Here is a 22,530-nt window from a genome sequence, read left to right on the forward strand (position 1 = left end):
ATAACATGTATAAACATGTGGATAAACTATATACACAGTTAAAGTGCTCTGAGATCTTAACTTTGGCCTAAAATTGCTCAAAAGGGTCCAATCCAAAAATTCAAAATTTATGGATGGTAGGTTAGCTAAGGCTTCAAAAAAGGTAAATCCAACAAGTGAAGGGTGGAACACACATTCCTATTAACGAATATTAATCAAAAACAAGTTGTAAACAAAAATATTCAAAGAAAATATGAAGAATGAGTTACATGCAATATGAACCACGCCCTTGAGTTCACATTGAGATCTTTGCTAAAGGACATCCTTAACTAAAGAAACAATTTATTTACTAAATAAATAAACCATAATTAAGTAATTTCCAGGGGTAACTTACCTCTTGCATTTTCCAGCTGGAATTATTTAGTTTTTAGTATCTCACAGTAAAATATCCCCTATGAAACTAATTATATAAATAATATAAACATCCCCTGATGTTATCATAACGTTAAAATTGGTAAATAGTTCAAATAAAACTATGAAAAGTAAAGTTGAGTTAAAAACCTATCATTAAAGAATATGATAAGCCGCCATTTTGTGCTGAGTCCAAGAAAATAGAAATTTAACAAATTAATTGATGTACAAACAAATAATTAAGTACACTTCAACTGCACTTGAACTCTAACTTCAAATTATCCAGTTTAAAACATCACAATTTACCACCATAAACTTTATTATTTGACGGATCTACAAATCAACGCAAATGCAATTCGCAGCCATGTTTTAATTTTTTGGTGAATCGACAGCATAGAGTGCGCAACGATAGAAAGTAGAAAGGGAACTAAAATCTGACGACAGTCTATCCATAGACGTTACGATAAGAATACTTACGGGACAAAATTCAATATAGTGAAGAATGGAAAAAAAGAGATGGCTACATTCTACAACGAATCAGAGAAGACTATGACGATGACGATATCCGTTTCCGAAGTATAAAATATGAAATATAACAGTACCCACATTTTATTTAAAGTGTTGACCATTCATATATAAAAAATAAAATAAGTCTGAAATGTAATAACTCTCATTGGAATTATTGTATTAGTAGTATATCATTTGAATTACTATTACATTAAATTCAACAAATAAATTTACATATATCGACGCAGAGAATTTTAGACATGAAATACGTAACAATCCACCATTTGCTAATATTCTACAGAAAGGTGATATGAGAGCTGGGACGGACTAGCTCACTTCGATTTATATTTATATTGAGTATTTGCGGAGTAAAGATGAAAAACAAATATTGATCAACAGCAACTTGTTAGAAGCCACAAAGCTGGACCAAAGAGCAATTATTGTTACAAATGGGGAATATGGTGCCGCACATTTATTGAACAAATAGTTCTCAAAGGGTTTGAATTCGATGGCGTTCATATTTGAATTTGAACCAGAAGTCAAGTATTATTTATCAACATCAACAAAAGGAGACTGATCGGAAGACAAAATATTTCTAGTGATAAAGAAGTACAAATATCTTATTTAATATTGGATGCAACAACAATCATTCAAAATAAAATAAGATCTGATACTCGTAATATCACTTATTTCAAAAATAAATTGAAAAACAAAAAACAACAGGTCAATATATATGTAAGTGGAACTAATGCTCAAGTATGCTTCAATCTCACGATATGTCACACAGCGATCTTGCAATATCAATTTTCTAACAACGTTATTTTCTGGCACAACAGCCGATTTTGGACGACCTTCATGAAATTCATCTTGTAGCGAAGTTCGATCAGAATTGAATTCAGAAAAGCAGCGAAACAGGGTGGCTCGAGATGGTGCTTCATCACCAAAAGTTGAAGCAAGGTGATCGGCACACTGTTGGTTTAAACCACGTTCAAAGTCATAGAAAATCATCGCACAAAAATGTTCTCGTATGACAACACGTTTACCATTAAAAATGTCAAACTTTATTATGACAATGTCAGATTTGACATACTCACATAACTTACCAGCCCCGTCCCATTTCAGTTGGCCCAATTGAAAAAATTACTAATTATTGCTTTTTAAGTATTAAAAACCGGCAAATTGTTTCGTTTTGAGCACTTTATATTTTCTATAAACATTTTAGATACGTTTACAGGAGTTACAAGTCTTAACATATGTTATAATTACAAACAAAAAAAAAAACCAAATGTAATGAGAAAAGCTTAAATATTAAACATACTTTTAAAAGTTATTGGACAACTTGAAACCCACTCTAAAAGTGGAATATTGTTGTCTGAGAGCCATTTTAAGGCCTTTTTTGACTTATGGCATGTTGCTCCATCTTGCTGAAAAATAAAGGCTTTCCCAGCGGTTAAAGTTACTTCTCTTGTTGGCAACAATGATTCTTCTAAAATATCCAGGTTCTTTTCAGACAATTCCGTTTATGAAATGCAATTTTTCCATTTCTCTTACAGATATCGAGCCCCACACTATCACAGATGCCGGAAATTTCACTTTCCGCTTCAAACAATCTGGATGAAAAGCTTCATTTTTTTGTCGAATAACTCTACTTCGATCGTCACCCACGCAAACTTCAAAACGAGACTCATCGCTCCAATGTATACAGCTCCACTGTTCAAAATTCCATTTTTTATGCTCTTTGGCCCATTTAAGTTTATTTTTCTTTTGGATTTGAGTCAGCAATGGCTTTTCCTTGACCTATGTAAAGAAAATTTAAATTTAGCAAAATATGCATTAAACTAAGGTGTTACAAAATTCACCTTGTATGTCCGAAATCCTAATTGTTTAGCCTCTCTGTGACATGTGGATCTTGAAACCCGCCTACCCACTGCATTACTCTAAAGTACACTTAGTTGACCACAGTTAGCACGTCTGTTTTGTTGAATTATTCTTTTTAACGCTCGTTAATCTTTGTCTGACAATTTCGATTTTCTTACATACCGTAGGGACAATCGAACCATTTGCTTCATACAAGCGAACTATATTTTTCGAACACTGTATTTTGACATGTTTAGAACTTTCGCGATTTCTAAGTTCTTTTTCCCATTTTTGAATAAGTTTATTATGGTTAATCGCATTTCTTCATCAACTTTTCCTCTACCCATTTTAAAAATTATATTCACCTTATTACTTCAAAAATCTATCTCACTTAAAAAAACATTTTGTGAAAATATGACTTACATAGCCTACTTTATTATTTGCGTATTTTAGACCTAATGAAACTTTGACACAATTTTGGAAACGATGAACCCTTGTATATGCATAAAAAATTATTATCAAGACCTCTCTATTTCCATCATATTAAATATCCTCCAAAATATTTGACAATATTCATCCAAAACCTATTTTAGACGTAAAACTAAAAGTTTAAAACATTTTAATAACAGCTATTTTTTGACATTTTAAAATAAAGTTTAATAATTTCGAATTTTTCTAAGCCAACTGAAATGGGACGGGGCTCGTAAATAGCAAGCTTCGGTTTTTCATGTCCACTCACAAATCTCTTGAGTGCAGCTAAAAATGCTAAGGAATAAGCACACATACACCTCAACGATCTCTGTCCCGCGTATCTTTATCTTTTTGTCCCTTAAATTAAATGTGCCAAAATTAAAAAATGGATAGTTGCTTGTCACTCTTATATTGGGAAAATATCCCATTGAATATTTTAACGTAATAGGTTAGGTTAAAACATGTTACATAAGCTCTTATTATTCTTTTGCAAGCATTGCGTTCTGATAGCGGCTAAAACCTTTCGCGTATAGAACAAAGCAAGTTCTTAGCTCCGTAGTGCATTAATCTTTCGTGTTCCTATGTTAAAATTAGTTTCGTTAAAATGTAGTCTTTGGGAAAAATGATTGGATGTTTGTTTGCATAATATAATTGCGACTTCCTTATTCTTCCACTTACCCTTATCGTTATTAAAAAAAATGGGTTCAGCGATAGAATTTGAATCCTTTTTTATTTTCATTTTTATTCTTTAAAGCCATATATTCTTCATAAAAACAATCCTTTTGTGCATGTGCTATTAACAAATTGATAGACTCATCAGGAAACCATATTTAGTTTTCTAACAAGTTTTTCAGTGTGACGGCATCGGTTTGGTTCTTTTTAGAGTAAACATGATGCCAACTGTTCATTGATTGGATTTCACTGTATTACGAAAGTTGACCATTTATTCGATTCACTCCTGATCCACGATAATGTGATTTTTGAAATGCTCCAACAAAATAATTCAGCAAATCCAATTTCTAGTGACTCCACTGTCTTTGCAATTAAATTACTAAGCAACACTACACCTGATAATTCTAATCTAGGGAGGTCTATTTACTTCAATGGGGACACTCTAGATTTTGCACACAGAAGATCACAAATAACACGCACCATAAAATTTACTTGAAGAGTTACAGAACCCATGTAATTCTATATTATAGTAACTGCAAAGCATCATATATCTGGGTATTTTGTAATTATTAACAAATTTCAATTGCTTCAAAAATTCTTGTTTGCTAAGTCCTCGAAACTTGTTAAGCTTGACAATAACAACCACAGGTCCTAATAAAACCAAACGGTCATAGATTTGACAAATCACTAACAAAAGTTCTCTGAATATCAAGATCATTACTTCTATAATAGATGAGATTTTTATTGAAGTCCCAAAATACACTCAAACTTTTGTTTTGTTGATCTTCTCCAATTTCCAAAATGCCGACTTTTAAATCTGATTCCACATTGAAATTTTGTAACAGCGCTTTGTCGTTGCATAAGCCTTTCCTAAGCGTAAACCTCCCACTAGTCATGATGCTCATTACTTATGCTTTGGTTTTCAACAAATCAACAAATCTTTTATTGTCTTTGCTGACGTGAGCAACTCATCGATATCAAAGTCGTTTCTAAAGACTTTGTTGTAGAGTATCTTTTTTCATTCTCGTTCGCTAACTCCATCAAGCAGCTAACTGTTAAGTATCGGGCTGAGGTATATCCAGAAGACAGTTTTCAATTCTAATATTTCAATACTTTCGTTAAGGTTTGATCCAAAATAGTCTCTGATACTTTCGATCTTTTTTAGATACCAACACTTGCCTGTACATTTTTCACATGTCGGCAGACATCACGAATGATTCACTTTTCATACTAGCCTCAAACACAATACATTTTGTAGTTTTGCTGTCAGCTTTCCAAACAACATGGTGTGGTAAAATTTATATTATATTAAGATTAGAGATCTCTGATTGGTTACTGAGTTCACCTGTTTGTACCATGTGGTCTAATTCTTTATGTTCGTTGATGAATTTTAAGTAGAATCCATATTTTCAAATTCTATCACTATTACATATATTTACCGCAACAATCAGCCAAACACACTGTTCTGCATTACCGAAAAGTGGTAACTATTCTGCGATTTTTGGTAAAAAGTGCTTCTTGTATTTCACTGTAGGTTGTCTTACTCCAGTCAGTCAACCTTTATGGTAGATAATCATAGCAGCTACATTTCACACTTCCATTCGTTCCCTATAATATTTATTAAATATGATTTTGAGTTTATTTATAAGATTTACATTCTCCACATATAACAGTGATCATAAAGTTTCACTGAAATTCAAGTTAACCTATGAGAGCTTGGATTTAAATATTGTCTTTAATAACTGTTTTTTAAATGTAGTCAATTCGAATTATTATTCTCTAACTATTATTCACAAGAATAGCAGATAAACAATGAGGATGTAAGCCCCGCTTACTGCGATGGATGTACCGGGTGAGCAACGGTCGGCGGCCGTATCTTAGGAAACGGATTATATTTCTTAACAAAAGTTTATACGAGATGGACTTACTTTGGCTTACCTCCAGTAATTTGAACTGTTCTCAAATAATCTTATTATTGCCGATAATTTTGATTTCCGTCTGGGCAAGCCAGCCTAAGATACGTTCGAAGAAAAACTCTCGCTGTTTAGACATTTCTTAAGATATCTCGGGACAGAAAAAACATATCGACATGAGGTTTTCGAATTTTAATGTTAATTTAGTTTACTTTCAAAAAATACCTGCTTAAACTTTTATGCTTGTATTCGTCAAGTGAAATCACAATATCTAAAATATATGAAACAACGCCCTCTAACATTCACGTTGTTAATTAAATTGCTTAGAGGTTATATTTTTTTTATTACTGGATTTCAAATAACATCAAGTTTATTAAAAATGGGCTAAGCAGAACCGGACTTACAGGCACTTTTTCATGAAAAAGTTCCCACACTCCATCACCTCCTATTTGAAGAGATTGAATAAAATGAATGAAAAATGCGTAGAATTCCATTATCGTATATAAAGTGCTATTTAAATGGTTGAATTCAAAAATATTTGGCTAGTTAAATTTTATATTATCAAATACGACCTTTACTGGTGGACTTTAAATTCTGAAAATAATTTCCAGGTGTTTAGGGTCACTTTTGTTATATTTGACTACTTAAACCTACTATAAAATTGACTCAATCAAGTTAATCTCATGCTTCTTAGGATATTTGAATTAATTCGGAGTATTATACTTTCAAGATAAGTCTTATTTCTTAAATACGTTTTAAAAATAGTCATATGAAAAAAAATCCCCGCTTTTATAGTTTAAAACCGGAGAGTTTAATTATACCACGTCTTATTGTATAATACCTAGTAAAGGAATAGTTTTAAATATGAAGCGAAACATCTGAATATCGTATAAGCAAAATATACGGTTCTGAAAACCGTATTGAATTATATCAGAATTCTTTAATCTCTATACTAATTTTTATACCCGCTGTCCGAATGCCATGGTTATGCAGATATCAACACTTCGTTCTGAACGTTTGATATTTGCCAGAATCCGGTGTAGCTGTTTTCGGAGAGTCTGAGAGTAAATTCAAATATAATATTGGCCACTACATAACCTACTTTAAGCCTGCCAACGATCATCGGATTATCGAAAATTGGATAGGTTAGTTTAGGTTAGATAGTGGCTAATATTTTATTTCAATTTTAATTCATATAATTCGTGTATCGACTCTCCCAAAACAGCTTCACTGGATTCTGGCAAATAATAAACGCTCAGAACATCTTTAAAAATAACTCGTATAAAAGTCTTAACGATTTCAGATTATGGAATATCTACGCAAATAAAATCAATAAAAAATTGAACGTGTAGAACATATGACGGATCTAACAAGTTTTTGTTAGACCTGTTTATTTCGGTAGTTGAATTACGATGCATTCTCTCATATGACAAACAACAGTATTATCAGAAAATAGTAAGTAACCATCAAGTTTATACTTTTTAAGCAATATCTATACTGCTGTAGATATTCATCTCATATTAATTTTTACAAACATTACCTCCATTGGCGTATTGTGTTTTTCATCTGTGAATTTAAATTGAAATTAAGAAATAATACCAAAACAATACATTAGTATCTTAAAGTGAAATAACGTTGGAGAAATATGTTGTTGGAGGTGGTTAAATAGTTATTATCTAATACCAATATCTCCATGATGGTTTATTGAAAAGTAAACAACAGTTCTTGTCATAACAAATTGTATTATCATAAAAAAATAGAATATAAGTTATCATAAAGATAAAATTATTATAAAATCGATACCAAATTTGTTGAAACATACTTTTATATCCATGTCAAATATACATGTTGATTTCTATAATCCTAATGAATACGTTGGCACACAAATTCTATTTTTTCAAACGCATTAACAAGATTCGACAAAATAAATAACTGGGCAAATACAAGAAGGACAACGAAAATAACAGCGTTAACACGCTAAAGTACCTACGGACAAATGACCAGATGGAAAAATTGACAAAGAGGTATTCTGTAGGGTAAACAAGACAATATCCACATATGTACACTACAATTGATGATCTGGGAGTCAGGGTTGGACAAATTCTGATTAAAAAAAAAATCAAAAATCAATTATTTTTATATAGAAATCAAAAAAATCATTCGTGAGATGTACGAGCTTGTCAGCTGTCGTCATACTGCAAGCAACCCTTCGAGTATGAATATCATTTGTGCTAAATTCGCCATAAAGTCATTTTTTTAAATTAGCGGAGGTTATAATCGTGGAAAATGGAAGAAAAACACTAATATCTTAGTTGAAATACTTCTAAAGATTATAACATTTGGAAAAATTTTGAAAATAAAATAGATCCAAATAAAACTATATGTAGGGCAGTCTGAAGAAGTTGCAGTAAAAAATCTTAGGACTAGTTCAAATATTGAAGGATCACAAGATACGAGGCATATTTTAATACCGTAAGTAATACCGTTTTGCGATTCCGCCGCCGCAACCCAAGGTCGGCGTTCTGCACATGCGTGCTGGTTACCTACATCTCTTGTCTACGCACTGACGCCATTACAGTCTGATCCTCCATTGTGTACGTTGTTTACTGAGTGTTTAAGATGCCTCCGATAATCGTGAGTCCCGCCGATTGTGAAGTACGGGCTGTTATACGATTTCTTAGTGCTAAAAGCGTAAAACCGATCGATATTCATCGTGAGATCTGTAAAGTTTACGGACAAAACCTTATGAGTGATGGAATAGTAAGCAAATGGCTTACTATTTAAAGCCGCACAAATGTGCATGATGAAAAACAGAGTGGGCGTCCTTCGGTCGTTAATAAAGATTTGGTGCATAAAATGGACGAAAAGGTGACAGAAAACAGTCGCTTTACAATTTCATCATTGTGCGGTCAGCGTCTTCAAGACAACGAAGTCAAAACAGTTGTGATACAGTGGTTAACAAGTCAGGCGGCAGAATTTTATGAGGAGGGTATTCAAAAACTTGCACCACGTTATGACAAGTGCCTCAATATTCACGGAAATTATGTAGAAAAGTAGATTAAGGTACAGGTTTTCATGTAAAAATAAAACTATTGCGATAACTTTGCACTTCTTTTTTTAATACGTGCGTTTTTTTTTTCATCCAGCGCTGAAGATGTTCTGTTTGTTCATGAAACGCGAATAGAAAATGAAAGTATATCTGCACTAGATCCATAAAAAGCAAATGTTTGTAGAGGTTTAATGTAGGGAAATAGCCAAAAATAATTTTATGGTGTAGTTTTTTCTCAGGTGTCCAAATTTGTATAAACAAAAACACAAAATTCAAATAAAAAATTGAAATACTGGAAACTATAAATAAATTGGCATAGTTAGTTTTTACGTTTTACGACTGGCGTTATCTGTAGAAATGAAATTTTTGTGAAAAAATTACAAACATATTCCGAAGCTGAGAAAAACACATAAGACTTATTTATTTTTGTTTTACAACCAAGAATAGAGTAGGGGGTTCATGCTTACATGAAACACTCTTCCTTCACACTACCTAATTTTTTTCTCCTACCCTATTTACAAAACATATAATAATACAATATATATGTTTAAATCTACAACATGGCATTTATGATCAATTTTCTGTTCCAGATATTGCCCAAAGCCAAAGCTTTTTATCGAGGGCGAGTACTTCTAGTAGTAGTATATCCTATACTTCTTCCATTAAAATTGAGACTACTCAACAAACACCAACAAGGTTGAAGAGAATTTGTTGTTGAATTTTCACCTGCTTCTGACAAACACAAAATTGACAATTGCCAAGTCAATGTTTGCCGTTTTCTCGCCAATGAGTCAGTAAATTTTCATGCCTGAACATGTGAAACATTAAAAGCACAGCAACAGTAGTATGTTGGCGTCTGTTACGGGTAGTTGCTTGTCAGTGTGATTGTTGCGAGTGATTTAAGTAGAGGTCATGTTTTGAGTGCAATACAGTACAACTTAACAAGTGCAGTGTGATGTCGGGAAAACGTAAGCATGTTACGCTGACTTAAGATAAAAAGTATGCAATTTTAAAATGTTTAGAAAATGGTGAAAAGTTTTTTGTTTGTCAAAAAATATAATATACGATATAAAAAAAAGGAGCAAATTGAATAATTTTTAACAGAAGTACTAGTGAATCATCTTCCAATGTAAGAAAGACATTTAAAGCATGTGAATTTCCGCAAGTTGGAGATGCACTTAATGCTTTGTTCGTGCAAAGCCGTCACACACTATATCAGGTGACATAATCATGGAAAACGCAAAAATATTTTACAACAAAATTATGAAAAAAAAAACGTGCAAGCTTTGGGTGGCTAAATAGCGCTTTGGAATTAGATTATTGACTTTAACTGGGGAAAATCTTTCATGTGATGTATTCTCTGGAGCCTTTTGTTAAAAAAATTGATGAAACTGTTAACGAAATGAATCTAGGCCCAGATCAGATTTTCAATGCAGACGAAGTAGCTTATTCTGGCATCTTTTGCCATTAAAAAACTTTTGTTCGTAGAAAGGAAACTAGTCCTCGAGGTCGCAAGCTAGCAAGGGATAGAATAACTTTTATGCCGTGTTGTGATGCTAATAAAATGCATAAATTAGAATTGCTGGCCATAGGGACCAAGAACTTCCAAAAACGTACAACTGCCAGTTTTGTACACTAATCTAAGCAGGGGATGGATTTCTCAGAATGGTTTCAGAAAAACTTAAAAGTATGCCACTTAAAAATGTTTACTCAGGAAATAACATTAGAAGCCTCCATTATTGTCTGGTGGAAAGTACGTGGAATTGGAAAGCATAAATATACCATAAAACAATTTTTAAATGCAATCCGCTGAACGCTTTTTTAGCACGTTTGGTGTTGTGCACTCAAAATTTAGGAGCCAACTAGGAATAGAAAAGGCGTCCAAATAAGTACTTTTAGATAAGTTATATGAGTTCTTCAAAGAAAATTAAAGATAATTTGTTTTTCTGCTGTTTTTAGCTTTTTGTCTATTTCTTAGGTTTAATAGGTAGGTATAAATTATACATATTATAATAGTAAGACAGTTCGTTTAAAAAAGCAGAAGATTTGGCAAACAAAGAAAAAATAATTATGCCAAATAACATTCAGTTATTGGTCAATTTCCGGTGAAGAAGTGTAAACGTACCAACAATAAGTAGCTTCTGGAGACTTACAAGAAATGAAAAAATCAAGTTTGTCTGTAAGTTTTTTGCCCTGCTCCGGTAGTAATGTTTGATTAAAAAATTTGTTGGACGTCCTTCATCCCGCACGCGCCGCGCTGCCAACGGTTATGATGTTTTGTTGTCTAAGTCACTCAAGAAAGTCGTGTGACTAACTAAGAAAAACATATTTTTTGTCAAAAATCGATTTTATTAATCAATGTAATTTCCTTCAAGAACAAAACAATCAATCAAACGCTTCTCTATCTTCTCGATAACGTGCTTATGGAAGGATTTATCTATTCTTTCAAAATAGGCTTCAGTTTCAATTGCTTCTTCATTTGAGCTGAATTTCTTACCGTTTTTTTAAGATCAGCGAATAGCCAGTAGTCACTGGGTGCCAGATCTGGACTATATGGTGGATGAGGAAACAATTCGAAGTGTAATTCGTTCAATTTGACACTCGTTGTCATCGACTTGTGAATCGGTGAATTTTCTTGGTGAAACAGTGGTTTTTCGTCGACATATGAGGCCGTTTCTTCTTGATTTCTGCAATCAAACAATCCAACAGCTCTATATAACATTCGCTATTGATTGTCTCTCCCTTTTGGAGATAATCTATGAACAATATTCCATGGGCATCCCAAAATACTGAAGCAATAACCTTCCTAGCTGACTGTTGTGCCTTTGTACGCTTCGGACGTAGTTCACTGGCTGCAGTCCACTCAGATTATGATCATTTTGATTCTGGAGTGAAGTGATGGATCCACGTTACACCCAATGTCACATATCGACGGAAAAATTCCGACTTATTACGTGTAAACACGGCCAAACACTGCTCTGAATCATCAACACATTGTTTTTGATCGACTGTGAGTAAACCCGAAACCCATTTTGAAAAAGGCTTTCTCATGGTAAAATGTTCATGCATAATTGTAAACACGCTACCTTCTTATATCTTTACGGCCTCAGCTATCTCACGCAATTTCAATGTACAATTAGATATAACCAATTTGTGGACTTTTTGATATTTTCTGGAGTAACCCCCTCAATTGGATGACTAGAACGTTCACCATCGGTGTCTGTACGACCTCATTTAAATTCAGAAAACCAATAACAAATGAATCTTTTCGATGGATTACAGTCCAGATAACATTTTTGAAGCCATTTCTGAGCTTGAGCCGTATTTTTTCCATTAAGAAGCAATGATGAATTTACACAAAAAATTTTTTTGAATCCATTGTTTTCGAAAATAACAAAAATAGTTTCACTTACATGGCTGTCACTTTTTTTGAGTAATTGAAATGTTATGAAATTTTACACATACTCTTTTGAAAGTTGTTACATAAATGTTATATGAATTTGATAATGGCAGCGCCATCTGTTTGTGATGACGATTTATTGAGTGATGTTATAATACACAGTGGACCTGCGATAATGGGAGGTCTCTGTAGATTGTGGAAAATACCAAAAATAACTTGTTCAACTTACAGAGATCTTTCTGTGTTCAATACTATCTGTATGATACTTTATACTGAAACTTTGAAACTTCAGCTCTGAAAATTTCAGCAGGATCAAATTATCAGCAAAAATAGCAACAAAAACATTTTTGCTGGCATTTTTGTAATTGATTGTAACAACATATTGTGATATTAGTCTTCTCCTTTCCATCATATTTTACTGAAATGTGTGTGTTTGTATTCATACTTATGTTTGCACTTATAGTTGTTTCACTATAGGTCAGCTTTACGATTATCAGTTTTTTTTACGGAAAATGTCTCATTCTGGCTAATAAAGCGCAGAGTTAAATTATTGGGGGTTAATAAAATTAAAACTTACTGAAAAATCTTTTTCATCCAAAGTTGTATTTAAGATTTGTTTTATTCATAATTTTTGATATTGACCTACAAGATTACAATCAAGGAGATTGCAGGAATATATCTTGAATTAACATGTTGGAGTAAATACCAAAGGGTGAAAAACATGTTGGTTATTGGATAGTATCTGTCAGTATAAGTCCATGTCTTATTAGCTCACATCCTATGTTTATAGAAAAATTGAGTTTCAACTAAAGAGTAGTAGAAGTAAAATAGACCACATTGAAATAAGGATTTAAGATAATACATAGCAAATAAAACATATTTTAATAAAGACAAATATCACAACAGAAAAAAATCATTAATGGCAAAAGTTGAATATGAAGACTGAAATGGACGAGATCTATTTGGAGTGATAGAAGAAAAAAGACTGGGGAAGAGTTCTTAATATGAAAAATAGGAAATGAAGAACAGGTATACTTAAAAAAAAGTATAAAGAGGCTTTGAAGAAGGATGTGAACAAAATAAATGTCAAGAACTGACAGTGGAAACTAAAAGGCAGGAAGAAATGTGATCCATAATGTAATGGCCTGTAGAGCTACATTATATTTTAACATAATTGTTTATAGCAAAGAATATGTTAAAATTTCATATTCATAATATCACAGGGGAGGACTTAGTGGGACTATTTATTTTGGCCATTAATGCACATATTATTTAAAATATAGTAGGTATGTCAAGAAACACAAATTGTGTATGATTTTATTCAATTTTTCTACATGATTTATGTGCAAAAATCACCAAAATATATAGTTTTAGAAACGTTTTTCCAAAATATGTTGTCCCATTTTGTCATTGTTATAAAATTTACTGACGAAATTTATTATACTAAAATCGGGTACAATATATGTGTGTGAAGAATATATGTTAAATTGAGTACTTTTCTAACCAGCAATGAAGAGCTGACAAGAAAGAATTTTTTGCTAGTTATTATATACATACATATTATTGAAAATTGTAACATAAGCTTATGGTAGAATAAGTGAAATGATTAGCTCTAGATGTATGAAACGATTTTCCGTTGTTCGTAATTAACACTATTTTTCAATATCATGATCATTTCAGAATATAAAAAACTATTTTGCTGATTATCTTATTTGCTGAAATAATGATATCTAAAAATAAAATTCATAACTAAAATTTTCACGAAAAATGTATGACGGGACACGCCCAGTGCATATGTATAAATTAATTTAAGTAGAGATTTTCATTTAAAATTACTTTTATACTTACAAAATATTTTTCTCCGAAAATCACATTCTACCATCCAATCCAATTTCATGTATAAGTTTTCTTCACACTAATATGATCATAACAGGAGACGACTCCTAGAATTCACTGTAACCCATTCTGGGCCTCTAATCCTAACTATAGCCCAAATCATATAGCGCAATACTGTATTGCATTCACTACATGCAATTTTACTAAACAAAAACAATTATTTAATAATACTTTTTTCATGTTGTTAAATATTATCTATACAATATAGAAACTACAGAAATATCTTTGTTCCGTAAAAAATCAAAACTAAATTCTAAACCAAACATAGATAAATTTATTGGACGAGTTGGACCATAGAGTTAATTTACGTTTGTTTCAAACTGCTAATCTGGACCGTTCTTGAAAGCGTTTTATGATATTTTCTGCGCAATCTCCGGCTATACGCGGTTCTGGTAACAGTACTTGCCAGTATATAATCTTAGGTACTTGCTTCAAGCAAGTATCGAAAAGGCCGTGCCGAAAACGGTACGTAAGTCGGTTGGAACCCAAAACAGAATCGTTTGTATAACGATAATCATAGATGAATCACGGAAACTGCCCTGTTGAAACACTTAATCAATATTGCGCGGTTCGTCACCGCCAAAGACGATTTTTTGTTGGGTTGGAACGAACCTTTTGAAACACTGTGATGGGTTCATAGCACAGATCATGATTTGTATTAAGACAGTTTTGACACAAGAGATGTTGAAATTAAAATGAAAATTTACTAGAGATGAAGGATTTTAACTACGTTTTGATTTATCATTAGAATTTATTATTTTCAATTAAAAATTTGAGTCCATGAAATCTAATCCCTTAGGCGTTAATTCTGAACATTGATAATTTTTATACACATTTTTTAAGCGTATACATTTATGCTGCCCTCACCACATTTTTAATATATGGCTGGTATATACAGGACCGGGAGCATGAAAGCTAGCCCCCAGATCAACCACCTCCGTGACTAGGAGAAAAACTTGGCAATTCAATTTTTGACACTTGACATATATTGTATATGTTTCGTTATGTATAAGAAAAATAGTAAATTCAAGAATTTCACGATTAGACGTTTATTTACTGCGCTTTATCGTTTTCGGCTGTTATATTTATATAACCGCACTAGTTAAAGACTTCGTAATTTCAAGAAACTCCATATTCGACAATTCAACTTATTAAATTTTCTATAACAATAAAGCAGCAGTTTTCAGTATGAAAAATAATTTTTTCAGGTTGTGTTTTTATAACATATTTATATATACTAAATGTAAACTTTTAGCTATACCTCGACAGGAAGAATAACTAAGTCCTAGTAATAAGCTGTTAGTCTGTGTTATCATATAGGTGGTTTACTTTCACGCCCGAAATTATTTATGTGAAGACATTCGAAAAATGTTTCAACGCCTTGAAAAGGCAAAAGTATAGGGTATGATTAAGTAACAGCATTAATTAACTGATTCATATTTAGTCGAACTCATTAGGAAGTCAGAAAAATATTTTGGGTGACTGAACTGTACAAAATGAATGCGATTTAATACCAAAACAAAAACACTCTTTATTCAACTTTCTAAACATTTTATAAAAGCATATAAGTGTTTTGAGAAATCTCTTCTATTCTGTTCCCTAATAAATAGAAAATATGAATTCACATGAAAATTATTTACAAGTTTTGCTGAAACAAAATGAAATTAATACAGACAACTGGATTTTTCGTGAGCACTAAAATAAAAAAAGCAAAGTTAAAAAGATATTTGAAAAACTTATTAGCGAATATGAAGAATAATATCACCATAACACTTTCAGAGTGTGAATAGATATAGGACGAAAAATGTAAAAAAATCTCAAAAACCACGTCCTTTATCTACCTACTCTACTCAATACTGTGCAATCCAAAAAAAAAATGTACAATCATTTGCCAATTAAAATTAAATTTATAAAATCTTTTCCAGCATTTCGCAAGAATTTGAAAGCATATTTACTGGAAAGCGCTTTCTACGCTATAAACCACTTATACTCTAATACTATAAAATTTGATTAGAAGCATATTACATACGGGTTTAATGTTGGTATTGATTTTTGATACAAATTATTACATATTTTAGGATTGCTATATAGTTTTATTATTTGGTAAAAAAATTCCCTTGCTTTTAGACAAAATTAACTACAACAAGTATAAGTGGCAGATATGTGGGGACCTGAAGGTGATTGGAATTTTAATGGGACTTCAGGAAGGGTTTACAAGGTAGGGCAGTAGATCAACACTATGTGAGTGTTTATACCTCTTGTAGATCCCAAAAATGACCTTCTGCCCTCCCTTCACATTAAAATTGGATTGATGAAAAACTTTGTAAAGGCTATGGATAAAGAGGGTGATGGATTCAAATACCTTAGAGAAGTCTTTCCCCAGTTAAATGATGCCAAATAAAAGGAATGTATTTTTATTGGGCTACATATAGGAAAATTGCTGGACGATGACAATTTTGCAAAAAAGCTCATCAGACGGTAGCTTAGAACATGGAAGGCATTTGTTAGTGTAGTGAGGGGATTTTTGGGCAACAATATGGATCCAAACTACCAACAGTTTATTGATGAACTTCTAGACTCCTACAAACTGCTTCATTTCCATTTGACATTTTTTCCCGAAAATTTGGGAGCTGTCAATGATGAGCAGAGTGAAAGGTTCCATCAAGAACAATGGAAATTCAGTATCAAGGTCGTGTTACAATTATTTGTTTCATATTTTCGTATTTGTATAGGTCCATTTTATCACAATATACTAGTCATTCTAGTGTTACTACAAAAATTTTTTTTTGTCGACCAGTGTTAGTACATAATCACGTTAAAAATTAAAAACATAGTAAACTAAATTACAATGAAATATTATAAGTTAAATTTGAATCTTAGTTATAATAAAATGATCGTGGCAACAAAAATATTTACATCTCGCAGAATCGTCAAAACGACATACCATTTTTCAGATTACTCAAAGTTTAATAATAACGCTTATTTTGGAATAACCGACAAAATAACTATCGTATTTATTTTGTATCATATGTTCAGTCTTTATTTTATACCTATAATGTCACGCAATATGGCGACCTTACTAAAATGTATGAACTACCTTTTTTTAATTTTCATTAGTGTTTTTTTATAAATATTGATCTGAGATTAAAGAACAACATTATAATATTATAAAGTACATAAATTATCCAAAACTATTTTTTTCTCAAACCATGCAAGTACCCTATTCCTCTACCAACAAGTGCAAGGAGATCTTCCAAATCTATATTGCTGTTAATTTTTAATGGGATTTTGTCTACAAGTGACTACAATTTTTTTCGTCAATTACTTAAATTTTATAGACCTCGCTAATTGAGGCTACTATAAAAAAATGTGATGCGCTTGCTAAATAAATATTCAAGACTTAACAAAAATTATTAGAAACTTTAGTAAAAAATTTCACACATTCGGTTTGATTTTATTTTGGTTTATTGTCTTTATAAGTAATGAAAATATTGTAAATACTACTTTTCTAAAAGAGAAACATAGCCAGTATCTTACTCTATCATTGTTTATATAAAACACTTCGCTATAGTTGGTCAAAGATTCAAAATCACTTGACTAAAATTAACAATGTTAACAAGCCACTAATATTTCTGTTTTTTTTTCATTAATAAATGTCTAAAAATATTTAATTGGACACTCTCTGGTTTTGTAACCTTAGGTACATCGGTTAGAGAAATATATTGAACTTAAACACGTTTCCTTATGGAAAATATTCTTTTCAAAATAGATAGGGTGGAAAAATTAACTGGGAATAACACAGTCTTTTGTAGTAAACATTATGGTATATCTTAGATTGATGTTTTTATTTGTTTCAAAAAATCCTTTTAATAAAGTCCTCTACATAATTGAAACCTCTCGGTTTTGATTCTTTTTTAAAATAATTTTCATATGCAAGTTTCAATAGACAGCCTAAGTCTGACGTCACAGAGACGGGCGGAGCTTATACTGACTCCAAAATATTTAGTTGATAATGGTAAATGCCCATAAGCAATTTTTCATTAGGTGTTTTCGTGGTTTATGTGATGAAATAAGACTTTTCAGTTGAGTATATTGTTGAAGGAACGTACTATTTAAGAGGCTTTTATTAGTTTTTCCTCAGGTGAGTTAATTCAACATATTAATTCTGGTTTAAAACTTGTTGAGGTTATGTCTATTTTATTTTTGCAGTACCTTTTTGTTTGTTTTTTTGCAGATCCTTCTGTTGTTAAAAAAATAATGGCTTTTAAACATGTCCTAAAACTTCCCAGCATCCGTGCCTGTATAGATGACACAACAAAATTATAAAAAGGGGCGAAAACGAGTTAGAGTCCAGTCATGTGGAGAAAATGGACTTTGACTCTGATTTGCAGGTAATCAAAGGGGAAGTGACATTAAAGAAGCCACCTGCACTTGTCCCAGGGGTATAAAATGCTATCATATTACGGCGTTGGCACTTTTTGGGCATTACAATATAACTGTAACAGATAAAGCATGTGCATGGAAGGCACTACCTAAACCGAAGGTTGGGCTAGTGAAATCTGCAGAAGAGCTTTATTCACCAAAGCCCTAGGCAGTAGTTTGGTTGAAGGTCCTGGTAGTGGCTCACTTGAAGGACCTGTTAGTGGTTCGGTTGAAGGTCCTGGTAGTAGCTCGGTAACGAGGTTTTTTACAGTTCGCTTCCTAAAAAAAGTGGTTTATTAGACTAATGGACTTTCTGCAACAAAACATATAACTTTTTTCTGATAATTTTATATCTTATTTATTCTTCTGAATATTGAAATCAAATAAAGTTGGCCCATTATTTTTTTCTTTATTTAAAAAGTGACAATCGCACACTTTTGCAAATTCCCTTGGATCTCTATCTTTTCTTCTGTGAATAAATAAATTTAAAACATAAATTTTTGAAAAGTGAATGTTATCATTCTTTTACCTTATGAGAGAAATCCATCTATACCTCTCGGTCTAGTTTTTGGGGAACCGAAAAAACTTACATTAATGCTTTGAACTGTTTACAGTCTGGAACAAAGCATATATCCATTCTGAAGCAGTCCTAGATCTTAAAAACCTAAAAATTAATTTATTTATACTCGAAAACTCATGACTATTAGTAGATGACAGAGAATAACAAAAATAAAATAGACATAACCTCAACAAGTTTTAAAGCAGAATTAATATGTTAAATTAACTCACCTGGGGAAAAACTAATGAAAACCTGTTAAATAGTACTTCCTTTAACAATATATTCAACTGAAAAGTTTTATTTTATCACATAAACCACGGAAACAGTAAATAAAAATTGCTTATGGGCATTTACCATTATCAACGGAATTGTTTGGAGTCGGTATAAGCTCCGCCCGTCTCTGTGACGTCAAGACTTAGGCTGCCTATTATAATTTCGAATCTTACAAGTATAACCTGAAGCCGTCTTTTTTTTTAGCAGTGTTATATATGTTACAGGAAAAGTGGATTCTCCAGTAAGAGTTGACTCTTCCTAGGTAAAGTCGACTCTTACTGGACTATTTAGTAAAAGTTGATTAAAAGGGAAAAGTGATAAATTTTGAACAACATTTACTATACAGAGTTGACTAGACCTAGGGAAAGTATACTCTTACTGCCTTGAGTTAGTGAAAGTTGACTTTTTGAAAGGGGAAAACCGATTTGGCCTTGGTAAAGTCGACTCTTACTGATATTTTCAGGAAAATTTGATTAAATCGAAACAGTGATATTTTAATCAACAAGAAAGAGTTGACTATATCTAATGAAATTATACTCTTAGTACCTTGAATTAGTGAAAGTTGACTTTCCATAAGAAAAAACAGTCTTCTTAATAAATAAATAAAAAAATAAAAATAAATAAAAAAGCAAAAACTCCTAACCTTTTTTTTTGGTGTGAGTGGGAAAATCTTCGAAAGACGCCCGGGAAGGTGTCCCAGGTGTGCTGGATTCACCCGCTGTAAACGATCTAATGTAATTGACACACACAAATAATCTAATTTGTCTGTTATCATTAATTTTTTTGTTTTCTTTCTTTATTTTGTCTTTAATAGTTTTTAATTCTGACTGGAGAGTTTAATAGTTCACCATGTTTTTTATTTGTTCCATTATTTTCTTTTTATTTATTTTAGTTGTTTTGTTTTTGATTTCAAAGGTGATGAACCTGTGGTGGGTAAATATTTGATCGTCGAGGACATCCCATTTCACGATTTTTCTGGATGACCCCTCACTAGCAAGAGTCACATCAATGTGACTCCTGCTAGCGCCTCTTATAAATGTTGGCTTTTTATTATTAATACTTATTATATTTAATTGGGCCATCCAGTCGTCCCAGATGTCCCCCCTCTCGTCATTGAAAGGAGATCCCCACTGAGACGATTTCGCGTTAATGTTTAATGTTTAATTAATTTTAGTGCATATTGTGTTGAGCATTTCGTAAGCCCATAGTTTATGAAACACAATTATTATGAAAAATAGTAAATACTAATCTATTTAAGTTGAGAAATTATATTGGGAACATATAAATAGGCACAAACATGCATAGTTGATCAAATAGAAACTATTACTTTCTAATAATTAACTGAAACATTCGGTATTGATTTAAAATTTCTTGTCATGGTTGTGTACGTTACAAGGTACACAACGTACGATGTGATAAAGTTAAAATTATTTATAAAATGGTTGTAATGTGTGAACAAAATAGTAAAAAAGTAAATGAACATAGGGTAAGATGAGTTTTTATGAAAAGTTTTTTCAATCACGTCCCTAATGAGATTCGTTCTACCAACGTGTTCACAAACCAATCAGTTATTCAAGACATTCTATATTTGAAACTTCATTTAGATATATGCTTATGTATGATTTATTTTACAAAAACTCATTATGAAATTCGTAAAGTAAATTTAATTTTATTAATAATATTATTATAGGATGACAAAAACGCAAAATAGAACATTCTCTTTCATGTAATATTCAAGTTAATTAATTCACTGGATATTATCGAGTCGTGTGTCAACAGTAAAATATTCAGTGATCGCTCGAAGTCTTCTGGATTGAGCGTTTCGTGAATCTAATTATTTTTTGTGTTCTCTCCATTAATCCTTTGTCAAATCGCTCTGGATATAGTGCAGTCACCTCTGTTTTACCGTATATCCCGATGTTTGACTCTGATTCCTGTGTCAATAGCATTCCATCGGTAGTAGCACCCTTACTATCTTTTCGGCATTCTCTCCCCTCGTCCTACCTTTAGCAAGCCTATCTGCCTTGGAGTCCCCTTCCACTCCATAGTGTCCAGGTACCTGGAAGAGGTTTACTCTTATGTTAAGAATCCAGGAGAGTGCCATGCTACAGCTCATTACCTCTTTTGACTTTGTCATTTTTGATCCTAATATTTTTAAAGCTGTCTGTTGCACTGTGTAGATTATTGTGTTTCTATTTGATTCACTACTTTCCCTTATCAGTCTGGTAGTTTTTTCTTTTAGTCTGTACGATTTTCCTTTGTTCCTTTGAAAACATGCCGGCTCCTGCTCCATATTTTGTTAACGATCCATTTGTGGAGGTTGAGATTTCTTTATCCTTTATTATGGATTGTATATCCCATTTTTCTCTGTAGGAATGTTTATTTTTATCCTATTATTTGAGGTCCGTTTGTGTGATCGGTTTGTGAGTCTGTGCTTTGAGCTAATATATCCTTTATTCTGTTTTCTCCTATTCCACCCATTCCCTGCAAGATAAGTCGATGTCCATAATTATTTTGCCTTTAAAGGCGCAACACACTCAACTTTTGTGAGCAATTCTATAGGTTGCAGGCGTAATATTGCATATTTCTTTGTTCATAGATTCAAACCACATTACTGTGCCATAGATTATGATAGGCCTCATGATTGCTGTATACAACCAATATATTACCTTTGGCTGTAGTTCCCATTCTTCCCCAAACATCTTCCTATAGGTGTAGAAAGCATTGATTCTTTTTTCAGTCTTCTCTACACATTCCTTCTCCGCGGAACTGTGGAGTCTATTATGATTTATAAGTATTTAGCTTCTTTTGATAGGCACAGCTCTTGTCCATTTAATTTTGGTGCCATGAACTTAGGTATCTTGTATTCCCTTATAAATATGATTCGTTCAGTCTTTTTAGGATTGATTCCCAGTTCGTTACTTTCCACCCACAAGGTGATATCTTCTAATGCCCTCCTTCCTGATGTCGCTGATTGCTTGTCTGGTGTATTCATATTTGTCAACAACAGCTTTTCGGCATTGTTGTAATCCATTTTGTTACTGTAGGGTTCACTTCTAGATCTTTAAGCGCATTCATTATCTACTTTGTTTTCACGTTGTTAAGGGGATATTCTACAACA

General features: G+C 32.3%; 1 protein-coding gene and 2 long non-coding RNA genes across 4 annotated transcripts in view; 1 reads left to right on the top strand and 2 right to left on the bottom strand.

Annotated features, from left to right (window-relative positions):
* Positions 1-14,472, bottom strand: part of LOC130900367 (chromodomain-helicase-DNA-binding protein 1) — a 28,859-nt gene extending 14,387 nt beyond the window's left edge. Inside the window, exon 1 of one of the 2 annotated variants that reach the window (XM_057810925.1) lies at positions 14,108-14,472. Coding sequence is in view for 1 of the 2 variants with exons in the window: in XM_057810917.1 (XP_057666900.1) it covers positions 374-382 (9 nt within the window). In the remaining variant the exon portion in view is untranslated. Of the gene's footprint in view, positions 1-373; positions 861-14,107 lie in introns of those variants that run through there. The other variant, XM_057810917.1, reaches the window with a different exon arrangement.
* A 628-nt stretch (positions 14,473-15,100) lies between these two features.
* LOC130898154 (uncharacterized) lies at positions 15,101-17,346 on the top strand. Its single transcript, XR_009059840.1, has 2 exons — positions 15,101-15,363; positions 15,411-17,346. It is a non-coding gene; the product is annotated as an uncharacterized LOC130898154 (long non-coding RNA).
* Positions 15,662-19,564, bottom strand: LOC130898149 (uncharacterized). Its single transcript, XR_009059839.1, has 3 exons — positions 19,367-19,564; positions 19,107-19,241; positions 15,662-18,856 (listed from the first exon to the last, which is right to left on the bottom strand). It is a non-coding gene; the product is annotated as an uncharacterized LOC130898149 (long non-coding RNA).
* Positions 19,565-22,530: the final 2,966 nt, after the last annotated feature.

Source organism: Diorhabda carinulata, chromosome 1, assembly GCF_026250575.1.
Source record: "Diorhabda carinulata isolate Delta chromosome 1, icDioCari1.1, whole genome shotgun sequence".
Taxonomy (NCBI): domain Eukaryota; kingdom Metazoa; phylum Arthropoda; class Insecta; order Coleoptera; family Chrysomelidae; genus Diorhabda; species Diorhabda carinulata.